Source organism: Anser anser (assembly GCF_964211835.1).
Source record: "Anser anser genome assembly, chromosome: 2".
Taxonomy (NCBI): Eukaryota; Metazoa; Chordata; class Aves; order Anseriformes; family Anatidae; genus Anser; species Anser anser.
Window position 1 is genome coordinate 4772346 of NC_139721.1, and position 12274 is coordinate 4784619.

Here is a 12274-nt window from a genome sequence, read left to right on the forward strand (position 1 = left end):
TGTCATCTGCTTCTCAAATGACGTTCAGACTAGTGGTTTAGTGCAGAGCTTAGATGTAGGCACCTGCCTGACGTGGGAAACTGGGCACAACAAAACCCGATTTATTATCTAAACGCTTCATGGGCAATAAGTTACTCTTTTTTTCAGTTTCGCGTTCTGTTCTTTTCGCAATTTTTGAGTTAAACCAACAGCCTCCCAGATCTTGCTCCAGAACAAAGCAGTACGGAAACCTCTTACTGCTGTTGAGAGCCTTGAGGAGTGACCTCTGCTTCCTCCTGACGTTGCCCGATGCACCCAAATCCGATGTTCAGGCACCGGCGAAATGGTCAGTCACTGAAAGCCCTGCAATGCCATGTGCTTGTGATGCCTGTGCAAGTGTAATGCTTTCAGGTTTTAACATAAATGAAAGAAATGCAGGGGAATTACGGGGGGAGTTTGTTGTTGACTCAGTCTTTATAACATATTTCTAAATGAAAAAAGTATATTGTAATAAAACAAACTGTCGTAGAAACTGATGCCTATATTCAAATTGCAAGCTGGGATGTTCGCTTCTCCGAGGGAAAGTGGGGCTGCCCAAATGTCAGATTTCACAATGTAGTTGGCAACTTCAAAAATAAGAGGTCTGCAAGCAAAGATGCCAGTTCACAGGGAATTAAGCAGTCCTAGAGGTGATGCTGGCTTTAGTATAGGTTCAGGATTTCCTAAAGTGGGGCTGGTATGTGGCTCTACTATGAAGTTACTTGTAGTATTGGTTGTAGGCTCCATTTGGTGAAGAGATTTGGCTGGGCAGCAACCTGGAGCAGAAAGATGACTTCTCTTTGAGCAAGACCAGGTTCAATCTGGAGACTTCCCTCTTGCAGACGGGAGCAGGGGACTCTCTCGAAAGAGAGGAGAAGCTCAAGCAGCCCCTATGGCTCGGATGGGAACCAAATCTGGTGGCTATCAGAGAAGAGCGATTAAAAGAGAAAACTTGGGAAAGAAGAGCAATTGGAGAAGGCAGCAAGACTTATTTTAAACTCTGTTTCCATTCTTTCTCATTTGGTCATTCCAAGCGAGCGCTATTTAAACTAATTTCTAGTCCTATTGTAGGAAAACATGTTGGTGGTAATTGGACCAGAAATTCTGGGGGCTCAGGGTTGTGTCCTGTCTCGCTGCCGGGATGCATTTGCAGTTGTGTTCCTGCTTGCTTTCCCTGCCAGCTCTTATGGCAAGTTATGCTTGTATTCCTACGACACGTTCTTGCAAGCTCACAATTTTCTATAGTAATATTTTATCCATGACAAGAGATTTAACCTAAAGAGGCTTTTAGGAAAAACAGTTTCTCCTCTCTCCTGTACCCTTGTGGGTCTGCATTCAGTCCATGTACGAAACTTTACATTAGCAACGGCTTTAAGTGATATCTCTTATCTCAGTTTAATTACCACGGCAAATCTACAAAAACATCCATCTGTTGTTCTCCAGTTACTTCTTACCCTCTTTCAAAAATGCCTTTGGTAGTGGCTCAATTTGTTGTTTTTTTTTTTTTGTCAAAACGTTGGGTGCTGAATTTTCCAGGCGGTCATCATGTCCTGCTGCTTGCAGTAACATGCAGTGCAACGTGCGGGGGACTGCGGAGATGGTTTTTTCTTGCCGTCAAGTGACTGTCCCATTCTGGTTTGTTAGGAGCAATTCTGTACCCAGAAAAAAAGGTACAAAAATACTGGAAACCATTAAAAACTGGCCGTATCTCAAGCAGTGTATGTGTAGTCTGAGTGGCCGCTTGACAGTGTTGACAAATAGGATGTTTTTTTTTTTTTTTGGCCAGGCTTTCTCTTCAAAATTGACGCTAGCAGCCCTGCGTGCGGCTGTGGCACGGATGTGTGCTTCGAAACTCAGCCATGCCGGTGGCGTGCTTACGGCTTCAGCCCATGGCTCCCCATCGGAGCATCCCTCAGCTGTGAGATTGAGCTGTGATTACTGCCGTACACCTGCGATTTACTTGTGGTCCTTGCTTGTGGTGCTTGGCCGTCCTCAGACAACATGAAAAATACAGGGATTTTCATAAAAAATAAGTAAATAAATATATATATTTGGTTTAAACAAGCCTGACCATCAGAGAGCATGACACCATTCCCTGATCCATTGTCATGCTAGGGACATGCTAATACAACGTGTACGATGCTCTTTGGCAATGTCTGCAAAAATAGTTTGAGGATTTTCTTTAGAATTCAGAAATTTCCCCAATATTTGTGAGGTCAGCTTTAGATTGCTGTGCTGCACTGGCTAGCTTCCCTCATTCCTAGATTTACATGCTAGAAATCATCAGTATTAAAGGAAATTTTGGATTTCAGAATTGGATTTGAATGTTCACAGTTTGTTAACGATAAGTGTGTGATATTTTATTTCAGAAAATAAAAACATTACTTGGAGTAAGTGTCAGTAGTAGTAAAAATGATGGTCCTACAAAGTCAAGGGAGGGGGGCTTGGTTTGTTCTCTGTTTAATGTATTCATTAAGCTTGTTTTAAGAGGCATCAAACAAAGGGTTACCAAACCAAATACCAAAATATTCCTGTACATAAAATATAGATAAGTTATAAATATGGTTTTGTACTCATCCCCATGAATGTTCCATTACATTATAAGAGTTCACCCATATTTTATTATTTATATCTTATATTTGTCAGTGTATTTGCTCCCAGGAAACATACGCTCTTGAAAGAGGAAAAAGAAAAAAAATAAGTTTTTATTCCAAAGTTCAAACGTTGATGGCAAATAGAAATGGATGAGATGCCCACTAGTAATGGAAATAGTTTTTATTCAGCTGTTTCAGACCATGCTTCAGACCACCAATGAATTTACCACGGATTTTGTTAACAACAGCAGTGGATAGTTTTGGAGCTGCACGACGTTGCTGGGGGCTCTGATGTAAGCAGAGAGATCTGGAGACACAAAGCAGGTGGTTTTTGTGTGCATTAATTCAGTCTTTTCACAAGCTACACGACAACTCTTCAGCTCAGGGCTTGGTGACTAGATGAGATGCACCGGGGTTGCTGGGAGTGCCCCTGGCTTTGAAGTAAATATCAGGTACTGACACTATTGTAAATACAGTAATTGCAGAAAAAAAATTGTATCCATTTATCAGTATGGGGTGTCACAGTGAACCTGCGTTTGCTTTCTCATTTAAAAAATCAATTTTCAGAAGACCTGAAAGAATATCCTATAATTTCAGCTTGCTTTCTGAACTATGAATTTGTATCAGTATTTTTAATTATGGGGAATTTTTGCTGACAGGCTGTTACAGCCTGACAATGCTGGTGCCTGTTTCCCCTGGCGATAAGAATTCTTCTGGGAAAACAAGTGGTTCTGCACATTTTTCAGGTCATTTGGTAGTCTCACCTCCTGGAAGTCATTAGTTAGCCTGGGTCAACTGGGTGTGCAGACAAAGGAAAGGTTAAATATGATGGTCTGTTATGTGTGTGGGTGAAGCCTAATCGCTTGTAACATACCCACATAGCCTCACTTGCAATAATCCCTCAGCAATTTGCAGGATCCCGAACCAGTGACTTGAAGTTGTCGTTTATAGGTACGATGAGAATGAGCTTAATCTGTAATTTTTATTTTACAAATGCTCATTTAGTATCACAAATTCATATTGGAAAGAAAAAAAAAAAAGAAAATGTTGAATTGAGAATTTCCTAAGGTGGAAAAACAGGTTGGGGTTAGAAATATGGGCACTTAGTGTTTAGTGCCCATGAAAATATTATTATTAACCTACTATAGGATTTCGAAGGAAGAAATCTCCAGTCTGCAAAGGGTGTATCTATCTAATACATTGGCAGAAAGGTCACCATCAATCACAGTAGAAGGGAAATTATCAATGGAAAGTTCTGTAAGGTTTCTTTCCCAAATTCAAACAGAATGTTGGCAAATGTGAGCTCACTTTCAAGCTCTGCTTTCAGAAAAATGTGCCTGCTAGTTGTAGGCTGCCTTTGTAACGAGCAGTATTGCATGTTCTTTAAGACTGCTTTAAAAATGTCCAGATTGCATTCATTTAGTAAAATAGCTTAGCTAAGTGAATTTATTTTGAAGTGTTTATCATAGTTCATAGCGATATGGGTCTAAATAAATGGGACTTTATCACGCTGAAATGACAAATGAAATGCAAATTAAATTTTTATTTTTTTTTAAAGGCGGAAGAGATAATTGTAGTTAAATATGTTGATAATAAATACTTAAAAAGAGCCCCCAAATGAGTATGCAAGACGTATTGTTGATAACTACCAGAAGGTACCTAGTTAGTGCTCATTTCTGCACAGGAGGAGACAGCTGGCAGGAGGCCGGCAGAGGAAAACTTTCAAGTCCCATATTTCATGTCTCTTTTTTCTGTTGGTTGTAACGTGGAAGCTTCAACGTAGATTTAGAAAGGAGATGTTGTAGTACTGAGATGTTGATTTTTAAAATAACATAAGGAAGTATTTTTTTTTCCTTTTGCTTTTTTTCAAAATAATCCTTTTCTGTTTCAGTTTAGTCCTGTGTGAGAAGAGTAAAACTGAACACCAGAGTTACCGGCCCCTATAAGCAGGACTTGCAGTGTTTCAGATCTGAACAGACTCTGCTATCTCCCACTTTTTTTTCAGTTTGCATGTTAGAAAACAAAGCCAAAAACCCACAACAGCTTTCATTTGCAGTCACGTAAAGTTACATTTGCTTTATCTTACAGCATGAAGCCGGAGTGCTCGGCACAAACAGGAAGGAGATGTCTCCTCTGGCCTATGTCTTAACATCACACAGGAACAAAATCCAGGTTTTTGGGGTGAAATGCAGGTATTTGGCAGGGTGAGGCAGAGTGGAAGAGGTCTGGGACCCCGGTACTGTAAGGAACAAACTTCTCTGAACGTTGGGAGCCCAGTGAAATGTTATGGTTCAAGTATGGTGCTGAAATTAATTCTTAGTGAAATATGCTTGCCAAAAATACAGTATGTATTTTGTTGACGTGCATAAACCAACTTCTTTGGCCAGTTTTCTCAGGTTCATCATTCCCTGTCACGTATATTGACTATTCTGGTATGGATCTGAGAGATGTTGCACTTATTCTCCTTACTTGGGCACAAAGGCAAGGGGAGAAGAACAGAATAAAGGCATTTTTCCCTGCCTGTGGCCTCCTAAAAAACCGTGCTGCATCTCTGCCCTGTGTTATCCCTTTCCAGACTCTGACCCTGCTGTTTCATTACCTATATTTATGTCATTCATTCACATCACCACAGCCATGACAAGAAAAGAAATGTGGTCTGCTGTTGACTTTGAGGAGCTTAAATTAAAAGAGGAGAAAAAGGGGGACAAAAAAAAAAAAGGTAAATGATCCAGCTGAGCTGTTTTTAACTTTTTACCTTTTTGTATTAGCATTGTGAATTTGTTTTTTGAAACATCGACCAGCCACATTTGTCAAATTTGGTTGAAATAATAAAAAAAAATACTAAAAAAAAAAATACTAGAAAGGGGACAAGTAAATTTGGAGAGTGTGTTGAATAAACTTTGTTTATTAAGAAACCTGGTACATGTGAGCAAGCCTGAGCCAGATGCACTGGGATTTTTGCCTTCCTTCTCTGCAAGCATTGTCATCAAACTCAAACTTAGCTGGATTGTCTCCATATTTTCCTTCAGCCAATCAATTAACAGAAACATTAATTTTTTATAAATGCCACACTGTTATGAAATTACCTTGTGTCAGTTGTTTTTCCCCTGAAACTAATTTTTGTAGCGCAGGGAGAAGTACTAAAGTACAATTTTTTGGATCCGAACAAGATTTGTTATAGGAGGATAATAACCGTATGCTTTTAAACAGATGGGGTATGATTTATTTTCTTTGGACCTGCTTTCTTTCATCACAAACATTTCATGAAAAATGTGACTGTTTATCACTAAAGGCTCTTTTCCCACCCACCCTGATGAGATCTCACCATCAGGTATGAGAATCGCATCCCTGTCACGGGTCATCCTGAGCAAGTCTCGAGGGATAAAATTGTCTGTATTCTTGCTAATCCAAGGCAGGACTGGTGTTAGGGCTTTAATGGTCTTTCAGCGTGTTAAGCTAATGTCACTTCTATTCTGCTGCAATTTCAGCTTAGGGTAACAGGAAGAAATGGGAGTAGAAAGGAAGGTATCCAAAGATGGGTCCTTAAGGCTGACCTCAGGAGATCTTTATCCACAAGTGACAAGTTTCCCTGATGGAGTTTTAACCTCTGAGATTCCAGCCAGTATATTTGGCATTTTCTTATGGTTACAGTGAAATGTACTGATCTTCCTTACACTGTACCTAAATTCTTGTCAATTTTTACTGTTGCAAAGAGAAGGTGTTAAGAAAATTACTGCTTTGCAGCACTCTGGACTAAGTATGGAAAAAACAAAACTGAGGACTAATAGTCTTGTAGACTAGGGAAGTGTGTTGCTTCCATCAGAAACACTTGCCTTGAAGACAGACTTTCTTAGCAGCTTGCTCAGTATCCACTTACAAATGCTAAAGTATCTTTTCGTCTTGGGTTTGCAAATCCTGTTGAGTGAGCTGTGTTATAGGAGACCTGTGCTTGTGATGTAAAACTATCAGTATTCCTGTTCTCTCACCTCTTAAATGTTTGGAAAAAGCAGGGAAAAATCTTTTACTTCTAATTTTTGTCGTGTTTTTCTATCTCAGGAAGGAGACTGCACTTTCTAAAATCTCTGCTTATGGAGACGACCTGTAGGTAGGCAGTAAGAAGAAAGTTCTGAATAATTCTGCTGTAACATTCCCAATTTCTCTTTAATATTTTCAGGCAAATTTTGCTCTACAGTGAATGTAGAGCTACGCTCAAGATTTTTTTCTGACAATGGGGCAAAATGGATCCCAGTTTTTGAACCAGAGCATGGTTACCTGTTTGCTTTCCTCCTGGTTCTGATCTCTTTGATTTTCTGTTTCAAACCAAGCAGCTAAAAGGCGTTGGGTACTTGTGACTGAGAAGCTGGTAAAGATTAGAAAAAAAAGTAGCATTTCAAGAATGCTTAGCTGCAGTCCTGGTGCATATTTGCTTTCAGATAAGGTAGCTGTATTTTGTTGTTATTGTTTGTTTAGAAAACATAAATCTGTATCCTTTTATATAGCAGTTTGTTCAGATATGGTGTATTGTGTTCTTTCTTTACGACAGCTATATCAACTTCGGCTTTTGGGAGGGTACGTAATTGGAAAAGTAGGCTGTTAATTGTGCACTCGGTGGGTTTGATCTACAGTCATTGGCAGACAAGAAACATTGACTCACAGAAATACCAATGTTCCTACAAAGCCATTTATTACCACCTTTTAAAAAGAGACTCTTATCTCAGAGCCATAATGCAGAGGCAGATGTAAACCTGAAGTCCACCAGGAATGAATGCTGTGCTCAAACTTTAAGGTGGTCAACAACTTATTTTCCGTGATTGAGTTGGAAAGAACATGATGCGTGTCGTTTGTCTGCTCTTTACAACAGCATATTTTCCTGGTGGAGTTGTTGTTTGGCACTTCGAGTGAGTTTTGAATGCATGCCGCTCATCAGACTGATAGTGCTGATATATTGCTATATCCACTTCATCACTTGGAACTATTACAGATTATTATCCTTGTTATTTATTATCCTTTAGAATTAAAGAAAAAAAAATCAAAGGCACTAACATCCTCAAATGAGCAGATAAAGATCGATCAACAGGAACCAGTCAAAAAGAAATGGTGTCAAACCAATCTGATTTTTCAATGAGAAAGTGGCAAGACTTAATGAGAGAGAATTATTGGTGGGTGACATGTTTTGGGGTGTTTAGTAAGGTCTTGGACTTTCCTTCTCGTGACACTTCAAGCTGAATAAAGGTGGTTTAGGTCATAGTGCTATATGGTGAATACACAGCTCATTGAAAAACCATTTTCAGAGAGCAGTTATGAGTGGCTTGTTGTGAGACCAGGAGGATGTCGAATGGAGCTCAGCAAAGACTTCTGCTGATTAGTTGTTATTACCAGCCCAGATGGTGGACTAGAAGGGATTCTTGTTAAATATGCAGATGTGAAGATGGTGGGAGAGGTTGCGACTGTGTCAGAACGCAGAACTAAAATTCCAAATTACTTCAAGAAATGAACTGAAAAAGTAAGATTTTTTATATGAAGAACAGGCAGGAGCACTTTGTTAGTGCTCTGGTATGCCTTTCCAGCAGGGTACAGATTTGTAATAGAGAATTCGAAGTACGTTCAAGATGTCATGGTTATGACATCTACACAGCACGATCTGAGGGAATAATGAGAGATTTGGGGTTACTTAACCTGAGAGTAGACCAGGAGGAATACAACAGATCTCTGTTATGTCTGCTGTAAAAGACAAGAACAAAAAATAAGACTTTTTATGTTTCTGGTTACAACAAATGCTGAAATAAAGTTGCAGGAAAAGAGATGTATGCAGGGTATTTGGAATAATAGTGACTTATTGCAAAATTATGGAAGAGATTGTAAAGTGAGGACCTGGTAGTTCTGCCATGGAAGCCTGGGAGACCAAACTAAGCAGAAATGCCTCAGGAATGATTAGGTGTAGCAAGAGCCTCTTGTGCGAAAAGGAGATGGAGCAGATGTCTTCTTCAGGATCAAGATCTTCTAATTTTCATGACAGTCTCACAAGGTTGCCATATGTGGTACACCAGAAATTTACGTGATCATCCATCCTCACCATTTTAATTGGTGTGTGTGTGTTCAGGCATATAAACTTGTCAAACTATATCCTCCATTGCTGATGAGTGAATAAATTAGATCTTTTATTTTTACATTTATGAGACTATAAAGGCTTCCCTTGCCTATCAAAACAGAAACTTACACATTTACTAATGGCTTGTAGGAAGCAAATGAAGCTTGAATTCAGTTCTTTTCATTTTGACAACTGTTATTGATATGAAGTGTAATGAAAACAGCCTGTCTGTTGTTAGGCTTTTAGTTATTTGGTATGCTGTTTCCAGTCTTTAATTTACAAGGATGAAATAATTGACCTTGTATCCTTACAGGGCTGACTGGGAATTACCAACTGCAGTTATATTTTATTTAACCAGTAGCGCTGTGCCATTGAGAATAAATAGACGTGTGTCTTCGGTAAACATCGAGGGAGGTCTGGTTCAGTGTTCTCCTAGAGATTGTTGGTACTTCATAGACTTCTGACTGCACAAATATGGGCTGAAAAAACCTTCTGGATGATAAGCAGTGATACATTCAAAGGCAATAAAGCAGAAAATATACATTAATATCTGCTGCTGAGTTTTCTTGTGGCAAATGTAGAATATTCTGCTTTACTCACCTACAATGAGCCCCAAGGTACCTGGGAAGTAGAATGCTATTTGGTTCAATAATTAGAATTATTTTAATGTAATTATTTCTTCCTGCAGCTGGATCTGATTACCACAAAAGTTAAAACAAATTGATTCTTGTTTTTTTACATCATAGATGTAAATATCCTTTGGAAACGAGTTTTAGAAGAGCTAATGAAAATAAGTAAGCATTGCAAAGCTCTGGAGTCCACATCCACAGCATCACAGCTAGTTACTGGTGGGTTTTTTTACTGCAATTAGGGTCAATTCTGTCAATGTAAGAAACTGTCATTGCATGTCAGTTGAATCACAGCTAAATTTTGGTGAGAAAATTACACCAGCTCCGTGATTGACGTAGTGAAGGGTCTGACCTGGAGAATTTGAGAGATCGTAAAAGGCAATAGCTTGACACCTCCACCTCCTCTGTACGTTCAGAGCTGTGCCCTATCCTACTGCTCTGATGCACATATCATATTTGGGTATGTCTAATCAGAATTTTTAATTATTTTTAATTATTAATTTAGAGAGTTACATAAAGAACAGGTTTTCCTGAATGACAAAGGTTATTGGCAACTGTCAGCAAAGAGTTTTGCTAAATTTGCTACCAAGAAAGCCTACTTTTTCACTTGGAAAGGAATAAACTAACGTAGATTAAAAGCCTAAAGATTTTGACTGGAAGCACCAAATTGGTTTTTGCTGTTCTATTACACCAGCATTGTCATACAGCTCTTTTATTTTGACTTGATATAAACCATGCCAAATTGTTCACCATACAAGAGTTTACTTTCCTGTTTGAACAAGCGAAGTCGTATCAACAAATGTGTTGGTACTTGTCTGCTGAAACTTCTTTTCCCATCTACTTCCCATGCATGCACTCTTCCTCTTGCTTCAAGTCTGCCTGGTCCCTTACATCCTTGCATAGTTTTGCAAACAGATTTATTGTTGAAAGTATATTATTAGTACGGTGCCGAACACAGAGCCTCTGGGTGGCACCACGACATGAATAATGATAATTATAATGAGTCGAGTCAGCCATTAAATCACTTCACCTTCAAATCTTGGCTATGTGTGGAAGCCTTTTTTATTTCTAGAGCTGACTTCTTCCAAATCTAAAATTCATTACTCTGTGCATTTTTCATCTCCACAGACGTGCTGCTGCTCAGTGAAAATTGGGCTGCAAAAAGAAACCGCAAAAGCTTTAATTAAAAAGCAAATAGCATTTTTCAGCAGGGAAAAGCGGTGGTGAGATCTCCCCCAGGCTTTTCTTACTAAAAAAAGACTTCTATTTCTGTTTCACTTGCCTTTTAAAATCCCCCACCTACCTTATTTGTTCATCCCCGCTTGGAGTTTACTGATCCAGTTGTAAGAGAGGTATTCAGAATTAGCAGCTGTGCTGTTGCAGCCTTGAGGGGTATGTGGCTTTCTTCTGTAAAACAGAAGTTGCAGGCACCGCACATTACCTGCACAGCGACTCAGCCAGGGGGATAAAGCTCTAATAGTGTCAGTACCTTTTATTTTCAATAGTTAATTGCCCCATGTTTAAAAACAGATTATATTTGACAGTAAGTTAAGCAGGTAATACATGCTTTTTCGCTTTGCAGAATAGACCAGGTTGGTTGGAGAAGGCAAAGTGAAATGCTGTCGTTATCACCCAATTTCTCATTTTCACATTTCCATTTAGTGTGCGATGAGTTAGCAATTGCACTGTTGAGGCTTTTGGGCACAATTAATACCTTTAGCATACGTATCTTTTACAGTATCATTTGGTTTCTTGTGCTCACTATGTTTGCAAGTCTTGCAGTTGGGCTGGATGGTGGTAGAACTGCTCGGAAAGCTTCTGTAGGCAGTTTATTCTTTTGTATTCAAAATCAAAGTGATGAAAGCCCTTTACAATATATTAGCTATCTGATGACCACTTTGAAATCAACTATGAGCTTATTTTGTGCTGCACAAGAGCATATCTTGTTCTGTTGCATTTAATTGTAATTGGCATCTTTATTGGCAGTCTTGAGAAGATGAGATGGTGAGTTTGGCCCTGGGAGCTGGTTAAACCCTTTTAATTACTGAATATTTGTACTCCTGGGAGACACCAGAGGTAGCTGTGGTGAAAGGGAACTTCACCCTGCTGCTCCTTCATATCAGCTGCTCCTCACTGTCCTTCATATCAGTAAAATACGAGAATTATTTTCTTAAAATGAAACCATTTTGATTTCCTTTCAAATGTTGGCCGGTGTATTTCTAAGTGCTTCTGCAGCTGCTGGATGTTTCTGTGCACTGGAACATGTCTCCCATCCCGTGGGGAGGTTTGATCTTCCCAAGGATGAAATTCTGGTTTTATTTTAGTTGGTAAGAGTTGGGTTTTTCGTTGGGTTGGCCATGTTAAGATGGCCTTGACATCACACTGTGGTGAGTTGGTGAAATGGTGTTTCCTGGATTTAGGGAATAAGATGTCTTTTCTTAATTGCCATCTAAAATTATTAATGTTATACTGTTGAAAAGTACTGTTCAGAAAATGTGTAAAATGTGCTTATTCTTGTAATGTGGGAGTTGCTCTGAACTATACTGACAGCATTACATACTTCTCTGAAACTGCGGTTGGTGAAGTTCAGAAGTGACATATAAATATTGACTGTAAAATGACTACAAGCTGCAGCCTAATTGTTCAGAAAACTAAAGTGCTTTTCAAATAATGTTTGGGACTTAGAGGATTTTGTCATTAATAGGCACAATTTGGTGTCTTTGGCCTGTAGGAAACCTCTGCTCTCCACATGAATGTTTTAAATTGCTCTGTACTCAGTCTCTCAAGATTAGATTTGCCTGGTGGATTGTGCCTCTTTAAGGTGTATTGAATGGAGAATTCGCACATTTACATTTTCAAGGTGGCACGGACATTTGTGTATGAAAACTCCATTTTTTGTGTAGTGTAAACACGAATCAATCAATTAATATTTGCTTCTACCTCAG

At 39.1% G+C, this 12274-nt stretch overlaps 1 protein-coding gene across 8 annotated transcripts in view; it reads left to right on the top strand.

Annotated features, from left to right (window-relative positions):
* TRAPPC9 (trafficking protein particle complex subunit 9) overlaps positions 1-12274 on the top strand; it is a 464677-nt gene that overhangs the window by 251847 nt on the left and 200556 nt on the right. The window contains exon 22 of one of the 8 annotated variants that reach the window (XM_083827405.1): positions 1805-12268. The exons of the other annotated variants lie outside the window; for them this stretch is intronic. Coding sequence (XP_083683531.1) covers positions 1805-1953 — 149 coding nt within the window. The 3' untranslated portion in view covers positions 1954-12268. Of the gene's footprint in view, positions 1-1804; positions 12269-12274 lie in introns of those variants that run through there. 8 annotated transcript variants of the gene reach the window in all.